The sequence below is a fragment of the Mobula birostris genome, chromosome 27, assembly GCF_030028105.1.
Source record: "Mobula birostris isolate sMobBir1 chromosome 27, sMobBir1.hap1, whole genome shotgun sequence".
Classification (NCBI taxonomy): domain Eukaryota; kingdom Metazoa; phylum Chordata; class Chondrichthyes; order Myliobatiformes; family Myliobatidae; genus Mobula; species Mobula birostris.
The window spans coordinates 8,240,983-8,253,920 of NC_092396.1; the positions used below are offsets into that span (position 1 = coordinate 8,240,983).

At 45.3% G+C, this 12,938-nt stretch overlaps 1 protein-coding gene across 4 annotated transcripts in view; it reads left to right on the forward strand.

Annotated features, from left to right (window-relative positions):
- pik3cd (phosphatidylinositol-4,5-bisphosphate 3-kinase, catalytic subunit delta) overlaps window positions 1–12,938 on the forward strand; it is a 241,690-nt gene that overhangs the window by 199,622 nt on the left and 29,130 nt on the right. For all 4 annotated transcript variants that reach the window (XM_072245380.1, XM_072245381.1, XM_072245382.1 and 1 more), the window contains 4 exons: window positions 1,097–1,193; window positions 6,526–6,656; window positions 7,595–7,645; window positions 9,264–9,431. In XM_072245380.1, coding sequence (XP_072101481.1) covers window positions 1,097–1,193; window positions 6,526–6,656; window positions 7,595–7,645; window positions 9,264–9,431 — 447 coding nt within the window. The remainder of the gene's footprint in view (window positions 1–1,096; window positions 1,194–6,525; window positions 6,657–7,594; window positions 7,646–9,263; window positions 9,432–12,938) is intronic.

Sequence of the window (12,938 nt, forward strand, 5' to 3'; positions counted from 1 at the left end):
TAGCCCTCCATTTTCTATCATCCTTGTACCTATCTAAGTGTTTTTTAAATGCCCCTAATGTATCTGCCTCTACCACCATCCCTGGCAGGGCGTTCCACACACTCACCACTCTCTGCGTAAAGAAACTTGCCTCCAACTTACCTGCATGTTTAATTCAGGTCAATATTTCACTCTTCTGACATGTGCTTGTGCATATCACAATAAACTTGACTTTGACTTAACAGAGACAGAGGGAACTGTTGATTCAGAATCAGAATCAGGTTTAATATAATCGGCATATATCATGAAATTTGTTAACTTTGTGACGACAGTACAATGCAATACATGATAATAGAGAGAAAAAAGTATTATTATATGTGTGTGTATATATATATCTATGAAGTTAAATAAGTATTGCAAAAAATAGAAAATAAAGAAGTAGTGAGGTAGTGTTCAAGGTTCAATGTCCATTAGGAATTGTATGACAGAGGGGAAGAAGCTATTCTTGAATCATTGAGTGTGTGCCTTCAGGCTCCCATACCTCCTTCCTGATGGTAGCAGTGAGAAGAGGGCATGTCCTGGGTAGTGGGGGTCCTTAACGATGGACTTGTATGTACAGTAAGGTCGATATTTCACTCTTCCTGAGGTGTCCCAGTCCAACACAGCATGTGTAAGACCACATTATCCCAGGGGATGCTGGTGGTCCCTGGACTTTGAGGTCCAAATTCCCCTTTATTGCTCGAAATGGAGATGGTCAACTTGTGCAGCTCAGACGTAGTACCAAGTCAGACTCACAACAGGAAGCACCTGGACAAACCTTTGAAGCAATCCAGTAATTGCTATCGTCATGTTTCATTCATGATCTTGCAGGCAATTGCTTTTGTGTTTGATTTGCGAGATTATAGTTGTTTAAAAACAAATACATATAAAGAATAGGATAAAAATTCATTGGGTGACCTAGAGATAATGCCGGATGTAAATATTGTATTCCCTTATTGAATAGTCTGCCTATCTGCTGAACAAACACTAATGTGCTCAACTTGCAGCTTCAGAATAAGATCCAACTTTATTGATCCTGGAACTTTTATTGACAGGAGTGTTTCCTATTTCCCTGCAGGACTGCCCGATAGCGTGGGTGAACACCATGGTATTTGATTACAAGGACCAGCTGAAGACCGGTGATGTTTGGTTATACACGTGGCCGTCAGTGCCGGGTAAGGCGCACGTAGAGTCATTGAGGAATATAGCCCAGATCCAGGCCCTTCAGCCCAGCAAACCTGTGCTGACCAAAGTACCCCTCCCAATTACATATTCAGCCTCTATTCCTCTAAGCCCCTCCCATGCTTCTATCTGTCCAAATGCTTCTTAACTTGTTTATTTATTCAGAGGTGCAGCACAGACAGGCCCTTCCATTCACCAAGCCACAGCGCCCAGCAAGCCACCAATTTAACCCCAGCCTAATCACAAGACAATTTACAGTGACCAGTTCACCTACTAACCGATACGTCTTTGGACTGTGGGAGGAAACCGGAGCACCCGGAGGAAACCAATGCACACACCAGAAGAACATACAAACTTTCTTACGGAGGATCAGAATCCGGTTTAATATCACCGGCACATGTTGTGAAATTTGTTAACTTTGCGGCAACAGCACAATGAGAGAAACATGTCAATAGAGAGAAAAAAACATGAATTACAGTAGGTTTTATATATATATATTAAATTAAAAAGTGCAAAAGTAGAAATAAATAAATAGTGAGGTCGTGTTCATGGGTTCAATGTCCGTTCAGAAATCTGATGGCAGAGGGGAAGAAGCTGTTCTTGAATCATTGATAGATACGTACCAGAAGCTCCAAGCTGTAACAGCGTCATACTAAGCTACGTACCTGAATCAACCACTTCCTTTGGCAGGTCATTCCATACACTCGTCACCCCGCCGCGTGAAAAAGTTGCCCCTCGGGTCCCTTTTAAATCTTTCCCACCTCACCCTAAATCTCTGCCCCCGAGATCTGGGCTCCCCCTGCCCTGGGGAAAAGGCTGGTACCACCCACCTTATCTAATAAATGTTACATGGAAAAGGTGTTCGACGCCCGGCCAGATTGCCGGAGGCGGCAACTCGCCCTTTCTTGGCATGACGGTGGGGGAGGCTGGCTGAAGTGTCTGAAAGTTGCCATTGTGGCCAACAGCTTTGAGAAGGACCTTTGAGGCGGTATGGTAATGTAGCAGTTAGCGTTAACACTTTACAGAACCAGTGATTGGAAGACTGGGGTTCAATTCCCTCTGCTGTCTGTAAGAAGGTCGTACGTTCTCCATGTGGGTTTCCTCAGGGTGCTCCAGTTTCCTCCAACATTCCAAAAAGACATAACGGGTTACGGTTAGAGATTGTGGGCTTGCCATGTTGGTGCCAGAAGCGTGGCGACATTTGCGGGCTGCCCCCAGCACGGCTTTGGACTGTGTTGGCCTTTGACACAAACATTGCATTTATCTGTGTGTTTCGATGTACCTGTGATAAATAAAGCTAACCTAATCATCCAGCAGCTATGTGTAATTGGACGGTGTGGGCTCATTGGGCCTGTTGCCTTGATGTATCCCGAAAAAAAATTATTACAAATAGAATATACGGTAGTTTAAGATTCACAATGATCCCAGAATGCAATTCAAGCTTAATTGTTCATTGTAAATTGTCCTGTGTTTAGGCTGGTGTTAAATAAGTGGGTTGCTGGGCAGTGTGGCTCATTACAGCGGAAGGGTCTGTTCCATGCTATGTCTCCAAATAAAATTTTTAAAATAAAAATAAAGGCAGATCTAGGATGGAGATTGGGAAGTGTTTGTTTGCGAAAATAGTTGAAAGAAATAACTCGACTCTTGAGTGGTAAAGTTACCTGTGAAAGGATGAGTTTGATCAGCCCGACAAATCCTCATTCAAAGGTCTTTTATTATTAGTAGTTCAGTATTAACGGAAGATTATACAAGGAATGTGTTAGCAAAGCGTTTGGTGAGAATTAATTCCACATAAATATAAACAACGAGTGATTAATAGAAACAACAGGAATTCTGCAGATGCTGAAAATTCAAGCAACACACATGTGTGTTGTGATTAATAGAGTTCTGAATTGTTCGAGTTATTTTCATATTGAAGTAATGGTTTTAGTTTAGTGATAGATGTCATTTTAACTCAGCAACTGTGTAGTCAGAACCCATGCACTAAACTGTCTGGGTAGTCTCCAATTTCCCCTTTCGGTAATTTTATTTTCCCTTCCCCTCCCCTCTTCTTCTATTCCCCACTCTGGTCTCTTAACCTCTTCATACCTGCCTGTCACCTCGCCCTGGGTCTCCTCCTCCTTCCCTTTCTCCTGTGGTCCACTATCCTCTCCTATCAGATTCCTTCATCTCCAGCCCTTTACCTTTCCCACCCACCTGGCTTCACCTATCACCTTCCAGCTGTCCTTCTTCCCCTCCCCCCACCTTTTTACTCTGGCGTCCTTCCTTTCCAGTCCTGAAGACGGGGTCTTGGCCTGAATCGTCGACTGTTTATTCATTTCAGTAGATGCTGACTGACCTGCTGGGTCCCTCCAGCAGTTTGTGTGTGTTGCCATAGTTTAAACTTGCGAGGGTGTAGAGTCAGCTTAGACTTTTTATAAAACATCAAAGCATTTGGGCAGAGTGTCAGCCATGGCATAGAGATCAGCTCCCTTGTGCCTCAGTCAGAAAATTCGGCCGCCTCAGAATATTGACCCCCACCCTGCCCCGAATATCATGGCAGTCCAGTGCAGCACCAAGGAAGTGCTATATCATTTGAGGTGGGGTGAGGTGCATCTTTCTGGTCAGGTGGATTTCAGAGATCCCAAGGCACAATTTCAAGAAGGGGCCTAGGAGTGGGCCCAGCATCTTGTCCTACTGATTAACCTGCCATCTACTTGTGAGGTCCTACTCATAAAAACAAAATGGCTGCCACATTTCCTACACTGCAGCAGTGTGAAACATTTTGGGATGTGAGGGAACCTATAGAAATACAAATTTATCTTTGATTTAAGTACAAGTTGTCCAGCATTGCCCTGTTAGCCGTTACCTGAAGCTCCCTGTGTTTACATGACCAATGGAATGTCAGTGTTGTCACTGATTAACTGGATTCTGACAACTCACAATCTTTTATTCACTTGTGCACAAGGAGAACAGCATGGTTGCTGTCACTACACTGATCTAAAATTTGAACAAAGAAATGCTATTTTTATATGGGATTGGCTAGTTGGATATCGTTATTGACTAATCGGTAACCTTGTATATGTTCAAATTCCTTATTTACATAATCACCAATCAATCACACCACGATAATGCAGGTATTAATAGCCAATAGAATCTACACATGAAAGGTCAATAATACTTTAGAACTAGTAAAGTAACTGAGCAATAGTAAATGTCACCTTAGAATCCGTCGTTTGCACCCTTGTCTCCGTTATGTCAAATGGCTCCGGTCCCCTGATGTACAAAAAGAAGCTGTACTCTTCAAAGACCATTCATAGTCCACTCTCCTCTCCTATCTTCTTCAGTGCGCTTATCATTTTCTACCTATCATCTCCCAGCTTCTCACTTCATTCCCCCCCCCCCCAAACACCATCCACCCTCCCTCTCACTTGGTCTCAACTATCACCTATCAACTTGTACTCCTTCCTTCCCTCCCCCCCCAACCCTTCTTATTCTAGCTTCTTCCCCCTTCCTTTTCCGTCCTGAAGTGCCTCAGCCCAAAACACAACTGTTTATTCATCTCCATAGATGCTGCCTGATCTGACGCGCTGAGTTCCTCCAGCATTTTGTGTGTGCTACTCTAGATTTCCAGCATCTTCAGAATCTCTTGTGTATTCAAAGACCTTTGCTGCCTGGGTTAACTGCACTCTGTCTGTAAGCTATCCTTGCCTGGACATTGACCTTAATCCTTGCCTTGCTGCAACATGCGCACTGGCCCGTGGCAACAGTATGTGTCAGCTGCAGATGTGACCTCTCTGCTGTTCCTGGAACTCTGAGCTTAACTTCCCACAGCAGCAAATCTGCTGACCTCTGCTGCAACCTCACTCTTACTCAGTAGGCCGTGACCTGACTGCATCAGAGAAGTGGGTCTCACCCAACAATTACAGTTCTGTGACCGGTCTGAATGTGGAAGGGCTAGATGAAGGTTTAAGGATGTTTTTGTTTTTATTTAAGAGATACAGCACAGTCACAGGCCCTTCTAGCCCAACAAGCCCGCATGTGCACCTTTGGAAAACGGAGGGAAACTGGAGTACCCAGATGAAGCATGGTGATTGGGGGCGGGGTTGATGTCTTTTTCTTTGAACAGGTTCCATGGTTTTCCTTGCTTCATGGCTGTTGGTGAGAAGACAGATCTCAGAGTTGTATACTGCATGCAAATTTACCTTGAGTGCATTCAAATCCTTGCAGTCACAAAGGGGAAAACGTACAAACTCCTTACAGTCGGCAGTGGGAATTGAATCCCTGGTTGCTGGCAGTGTAATGGTGTTATGCTGAGCACTCTGCTAATGTGGCACCTTCAAAAACATAGTATTAAATCTCCCGTGGGAGTGGAAGGTCTGACGGATCATTAGTGCTGTCATTGTGTTGCAAAGAAAGCTAAGCTATCTGGCTGCCCCTAAATCAATCAATCAATCATTCATTCATTTATTATTTATTTGTATATCTATATATTTATCTGTTTACTTATCTATTTATCTATCGATGTATTTGTTTACTATCTATTTAAATTATGGAGACACGCAGTCCCCTTTTATTGTCATTTAGTAATGCATGCATTAAGAAATGATACATTATTTCCTCCGGTGTGATATCACAAAACACAGGACAAACCAAGACTGAAAAAACTGACAAAACCACATAATTATAACATATAGTTACAACAATGCACAATACCATAACTTGATGAAGAAGTCCATGAGCACAGTAAAGTTCAAAGTTTCTCAAATGTCCCACATCTCATGCAGACGGGAGAAGGAAGAAAAACTCTCCCTGCCATGCCAACCACAATCCGACTCTGAGTCATCCGAAAACTTCGAGCTCTGATCAGCTCTCCGACACCGAGTACTGAGCGGCATCTCTGCCGAATGATTCAACCTCCTTCTCGGTCACCAAAAGCAGGCAAGGCCGGGGATTTTGAGGCCTACCATCCAAAAGGTTCCTGACCACACAGTAATGACAGCAGCAGACGGGCGTTTCAGAAATTTCTCTAGATGTTCCTCTGTGATTTCACGTCCATTCTCCAAATCAGAATTGTCTATCGATGTATTTGTTTACTTATCTATTTATCTGTCTATCTATCTAGTTACTTAGGGATTTAGCACTGGCCCACTGGTCCACACCACCCAATTATACCCATATAACCAACTAACCTACTAACCCATACGTCTTTGCGTCGCTGGCACAGTAATTGTGCTATAATAACCTCTACGCTATCGGACTTAAGATGAGTTATCTTATTGAGATATTATCTTTATAAGTCATCTTCCGGTTCTGTTGATTATACACATCCTCTCTGTTTTGCAGATGAAAAGGGGGAGCTTCTGAACCCGATGGGTACCGTGCAGAGTAACCCAAACACTGACAGCACTGCTGCCTTAAATATCCGCTTCCAAACTGTGGTACCCCACCCCATCTACTACCCTTCCATCGATAAGGTAAGTGCCGGCTGGGTCTGACCTTTGGGGTGGTTTCTCAGAAACTGATAAACAACGGGAGACCCTAAAGTTGGGGTGGTTCACTGGAAAATATATAGGGTTGGAAGACTTCTGGAATATATTTGAGTATAATATCACTTTATGTGGTGTGTGTGAGTTATATGTACTCTGTTGTGCACCTTGATCTGGAGGAACATCGTTTCATTTGTTAGTATACATGTACAAGGCTGAATGACAGTAAACTTGATCACTGAGCTAAGTAATGTGCAGAGGAACTATATCCACCAGGAAACACACTGAGCAATTGTGTATACAGAGGCAACTATATAAAAATAGAAACAATCATAATAAAGTTAAACTATGGGGAAATTAACTAATTATAAATCTAATCCAACAAGAGAGAGGAATGTGATTTTTCCCAGTGCCTCTACTACATTGTGATTTGAAGCCAATGGAATTCTGGATATTCCTTGTGCATCACAGTTTTAGCCTTTCTCCTGTCCTCTTCTGACCAAGGTGTAGGGAGCCTTTCCCCAGGCACCAGTCTTCACAACACGCAGAACATTCAGTTGTGGAATACATCTTAATTCTGAGCCCACAGCCAGAGATGCCGAATGGCCGAGGAGAGCAAAATCCCCTGGTTGGTTCCACCTCCCCTTTCCTCTGTGCTCTCACCAGCCCAGACAATGCATGGGTTGTCCCTGCACCTGCAACCCAACCCAGTTCACCTGCACAGGTAACAGATCCCTCCGCTTCTCCAAGCCACCAGCTGACCCAGACTTAGAAAATCACTCACTGCTTCAAGACGCCATATTCTGGGAATTATATCCCAGCTACAGGTGGAAATTTTCAACAGTGGCCAAACATGCTTCCCAAAGTTGAAAATCTTTTAGATTATCCTATTGTAATGAGTGCGACGTTTATTGTGTCCCCTCTAGATTCTTGATTTGGGGAGAAATGGAGAGCGTCTAAAGGCAACACAGCAAGAGGTAAGTTCCTGTAATAGAAAACACCAAATGCTGGAAGCACTTGGCAGTTTAGGCAATATCTCCAGAAACAGACACAGGGTTAAACTTTCAGGTCAAGAGCCTTGAACAGAACTCAAGTTCCCATCCTGTTATGACCATGTTGTAATTTGAAACTGTAACTAATATGCATCATGGGGTACTGTAATATTGTATTGCTGTGATACTGTAATCACTGAATAAACCACCTTTGGAAAAACTAAACGAGAAAAAAAAGAGTGCTTGAATAATGTAATGATCACAAGGTATCCTGTCTCTTCCCTTCTCTTCTCTTCACCTACCCATCACCTCCCTCTGGTTCCCCTTCTTCCCGTAGTCCCCTCTCCTGTCTAATCAGGTTCCTCCTCCTTGTGGCCTCATGAAGCATCTTGACCCAAAACATCGGCTGTTTATACATTTCCATAGATAGATGCTGCCCAACTTGCTGAGTTCCTCCAGCGTTTTTGTGTGTGTTGTTCCTTCTTCATCAGTACTTCTCCCACCTATCACCTGCTAGCTTCTAACTTCATCCCCTAGCTTTCCACTCACCTGGTCTCACCTTATCACCTGCCAGCTTCTAACTTCATCCCCTAGCTTCCCATTCACTTGGTCTCACCTTATCACCTGCTAGCTTCTAACTTCATCCCCTAGCTTTCCACTCACCTGGTCTCACATCACCTGCCAGCTTGTTCTCCTTATCCTCCCCTCACCACCTTATTCTGGCTTTTTCCCCCGCCGCTTCAGTCCTGATGAAGGATCTCGGCCATTCCTCTCCATATATGCTGCCTGGCCTGAGTTCCTCCAGCATTTTGCATGGGATGCCTGAACAGTAGAACATGGAACAGTACAGCTCAGGAACAGGCCATTCAGCCCACAATGTTGTGCTGAACCAGCCATAAAGCAAATCAAAAACACCCAAACACTAATCCCTCCTACATATACCATGTCCATATCCCTCCATCTTCCTTACATCCATGTAGCTATCCAAACAACTCTTAAAAGCCTCGGACATATTTGCCTCTACCACCATACCACACAGCACATTCCAGGCATCCACCACTGTCTGAATAAAATACTCACCCCGCACATCCCCCTTGAACCTGCCCACTCTCACCTTCAATGCATGCCCGCTGGTATTAGACATTTCAAACAGATATTCTCTGTCCACTCTACCTATGCCTCTCATAATCGTGTAAACCTCTATCAGATCTCCCCTCAGCCTCTGGCGCCCCAGAGAAAACAACCCAAGTTCATTCAGCCTCTCGTGATCGCACGTGCCCTCTAAACCAGGCTGCTTTGAGTGGGGACAAGGGGTTTTCACAGGCAGAGGAGAAAAAGAAATTGTACAGGATATCTGCACTGCAGCACACACAAAATGGTGGAGGAACTCAGCAGATTAGGCAGCATCAATGGAGGGGAATAAACACTCGATGTTTTGGGCAAAGACCCTTCATCAGGACTGGAAAGGAAAGAGGAAGCCAGAAGGTGCCTGACTACTGAGCTCCTCCAGTATTTTTGTGTGTATTACTTTGGATTTCCAGTACCTGCAGAACCTTTTGTGTGTGCTTATGCACTGATTGTTCCCTCTCAACCAATGCCACAGCAATACCAGCTGAGGGAGATAATGGAGCGGAAGACGTGCACTGAGTTTTTCGAAGACGAGAAGGACCTCGTGTGGAAGCTGAGATACGAAGTTCGTGACTATTTCCCCGATGCCCTTGCTAAGCTTCTCTCGGTCACCAAGTGGAATAAACATGAAGATGTTGCTCAGGTAGGAAATTGGGACCAGATTCCCTCAGCATAACCAGTCACCTGGTTGTGTATAAGAGTTCTCAGTCAAAGTCTTGTGATAAATGTATTGCAGGTTCACACGCAACTGGCCAGATATTGAATCACTGGGAGTGGTAAATAATCAGTAAACAGAGAGCAGATTATTGGAATTGTACTGTGCTCTCCAGTGCGGTGATATTGTGAGGAACTTCTAGGGGCAGGACGATAGCGTGGCGGCTAGCAGTAACCCAGGTTCAATTCCCACTGCCTGTCCTGTAAGGAGTTTGTCTGTTCTCTCCAGGACCGTGTGGGTTTCCTCCAGGTGTTCTGATTTCCTCCCATAGTCGAAAGACGAACAGGTCAGCAGGATTGGGCAGCGTGGGCTCATTAACTTCCTGTATCTCTAACTTAAAATAGAATAAATAAATCTTCCATGAAAAACTGTTTCATATGAAACATAAACCTGACTGATCAGTTGTTCAGACATCTTTTGCATATCAACGCCCAGTGTAGCTGATTTGCCCAACACCTTCAGTGTCTGACTCTCAAGCTGGCCAAAGACCATTAGAGTTTCATGGACACCATACTGCTCTGTTCACCAGGAGTGTGGAAGGCAGGTGTTCTCAAACAGATGGAAGATGGCATGGGCATTCTCACCTTTCTGTTTTCTGGGGAAAAGTGTGGGTGGCTTCCCAAGAAAGGAATTGGATGGGAATATAAAACTGGGAAAAAGATTGTTTAGTTATTTCATCTCTCTACATCTACATCTGCAAACTGTCCTGGTTAATATACAGCACAATGAGAGAGAGAATTTGCAGAATGAATGAGGTACAGATTGAGTTTAATTAGATGCTTTAAAAAGCTTTCATTCTGTGGTTACAAATGCAGTGGGTATTCTAATGGCCAATCAGCAGCTCACAGCATTGTGTCAGCCATTGCTGGACACATCCAGAGTTCCCTCCTGGCGCTCTGCACCAAATGTACATTCTCACTCTTTCATTCTTCATCTTTCATTCTCTCTCTCTATCTCTCACTCTCTTCCCCCTTCCCCCAAATCTCTCCCTCTCTCTCAGTCTCTCTTTCTCTTGCATAATCTCTCTCCCATTCTATCTCTCTCATTCTCCCTCATTCACCCACTCTCCCCTTCTCCCTCTCCCCTATCCCGCTCTGCCCTGTCTCCCCCATCCCGCTCTGCCCTGTCTCCCCCATCCCCTCTCTCCACCCCATCCCCTCTCTCTACCCCCTATCCCCTCTCTTCACCCCCTCTCTCCTCTCCTCCATCTCCCCTCTCTCTCCATCCTCTCTCTCTCTCTCTCTGTCTCCTCCTCCTCCCCTTTTCCTCCTCCTCCCCTTTTCCTCCTCCTCCCCTTTTCCTCCTCCTCCCCTTTTCCTCCTCCTCCTCTTTTCCTCCTCCTCTCCTTTGCCCCTTTCCCCTTCTACCCCTTCCCCACCTCCCCTTCCCCCTCCTCCCCTTTACTCCTCTCTCCACTTAACCCTCCCCTTTCCCACCCCTCTCCCCCTCTTCCCCCTATCCCTCCCCTCCCTCCCTCCTCTCTCACTCCTCTCCTTTCTCCATTGTATCCCTGACAATGGGGCCATGTGCTGCATCGCACAGCCTCGAAGGTCATTAGCTTGACGGATATTTTTAATCTGGAGACTGGGAGCTTCCTCTCTGCAGGATATTCGCTGCATCATTTCATAAACTCAATCAGAAGTAATTAACCCTTCATCTCTCAGCAGCAGTCCTCAGCTTGACTCCACGTTCTACTTCAGTCAGTCCCAAACCCGTTATTACCATTTCCGTGCTAACAGAAGCAATTACAGAAGGCTCGGTAGAAGACTGATTTTGCAGGTTTAAGGCATCTTACTTGACGCTAGGAAATTACAAATTAAAATTTGTGTCCTTATTGTAAAATCCTTCAACCTTACCTCCGTCTGACACCTTCTCCATCCTTGTAAGCTTCTAGGATTCCTGCCCTCTGATTCTGACCCTCTGGGTATCCTGAGGTTAACCACTCCACTCTCGTTGCCCTTGCTTTCAACTCCCTGCTGGGCCCCAAACTTGCTCTCAAACCCTCCTACTTCACTATTTAACGTTAAGCTTCTCCTTTGAGCCTTCCCCACCCCCAGACCAAATCACTGGTCATCCGACCCCAAACAGCTTGAGGGGTCCAGTCCTAATTCTTGCTCACCAACTCCCAGTGAAGCGCTCTGAGAGATCTTGCCACATTAAGGACACCACAGTAGTGCAGTGGTTAGCACAACGCCTCACCGTACCAGTGACCCGGGTTCCACTTCCTGCTGTGTTTGAGGGAGTTTGTACGTTCTCCCAGTGACTGTGAGGGTTTCCTCCGGGTGCTCCAGTTTCCTCCCACATTCCAAAGACGTACCAGTTGGTAGGTTAATTAGTTGTTGTACATTGTCCTATGATTAGGCTAGAATTAAATCAGGGGATCGCTGGGTGGTGCAGCTCAAAGAGTCAGAATGCCTTTTCCATAATGTATCTCAATAAATAAATAAATATCTTCATAAGCCTCTGATAACCGGGCATACTCAGGTCTCTGGTGGTGACAGATTGGAAATATTTCCAGATATTGGATAAAGATTAGCTTTGTTTGTCACGTACATCAAAAATATACAGTGGAACGGGTCGTCTGCGTCAACGACCGACACAATCCGAGGATGTGGTGGGGGCAGCTCGTGAGTGTTGCCATGCTTCTTATTAGCCTGAACCCTAACCCGTACGCCTTTGGACTTTGGGAGGAAACAGAGCACCCGGAGGAAACCCTCATGGTCACAGGGAGAATCTACAAACCCCTTACAGACTGCGGCAGGAATTGAACCCTGATTGCTGAGGTGTTACATTAATAGCTACACTACCTTGCCGCCCTAACTGGATGTTTTCCAATTGATACTCCCAACACTTTTAATTCGCTTTTCTGCATGCTGCAGTGCAGCAGTTTCCTGCCAACGTGGAGAGTTTAAAGAGAGCATGGGAAGCAGGAGTTTCTCATGTTTATGTTTTGTTGCTCCACTGCGAAGTCTCTTTGAGGAATGCCTACCTTTCGACAGGAGTTCAGTGAAACCCTCTCTCACTGCTCTCTCTGGCTCGATACCACACACACACCTGGCTTCACCTATCACCTTCTAGCTCTCCTGCTTCCCCTCCCCCCCCCCCCCAAATTAGTCTGGTGTCTTCCCCATTCGTGAAGAGGGGTCTCCACCCAAAACATCAACTGTTTATTCATTTCCATAGATTTCCATCTCTCAGACTTGTAGACATCAGGCCTCCAACTTTGAAATTCGCCAATCTCTGTTCGGGCCTAGACCCCAGGGCTCACCCATCACAGGTTTGACATTCGGACCCTGTCTTCCAGACTCGCACGGGGATCTCTGAGACCAAGGACCAGGACCCCTTAGGTTAAAAGGCGGCAAGGAGGCCAGGAAACAGGCCTGTTCTGTTTATGGAAGCATGTGTAAGGGAGAGAAAGGGCACAGATTAGCGCCT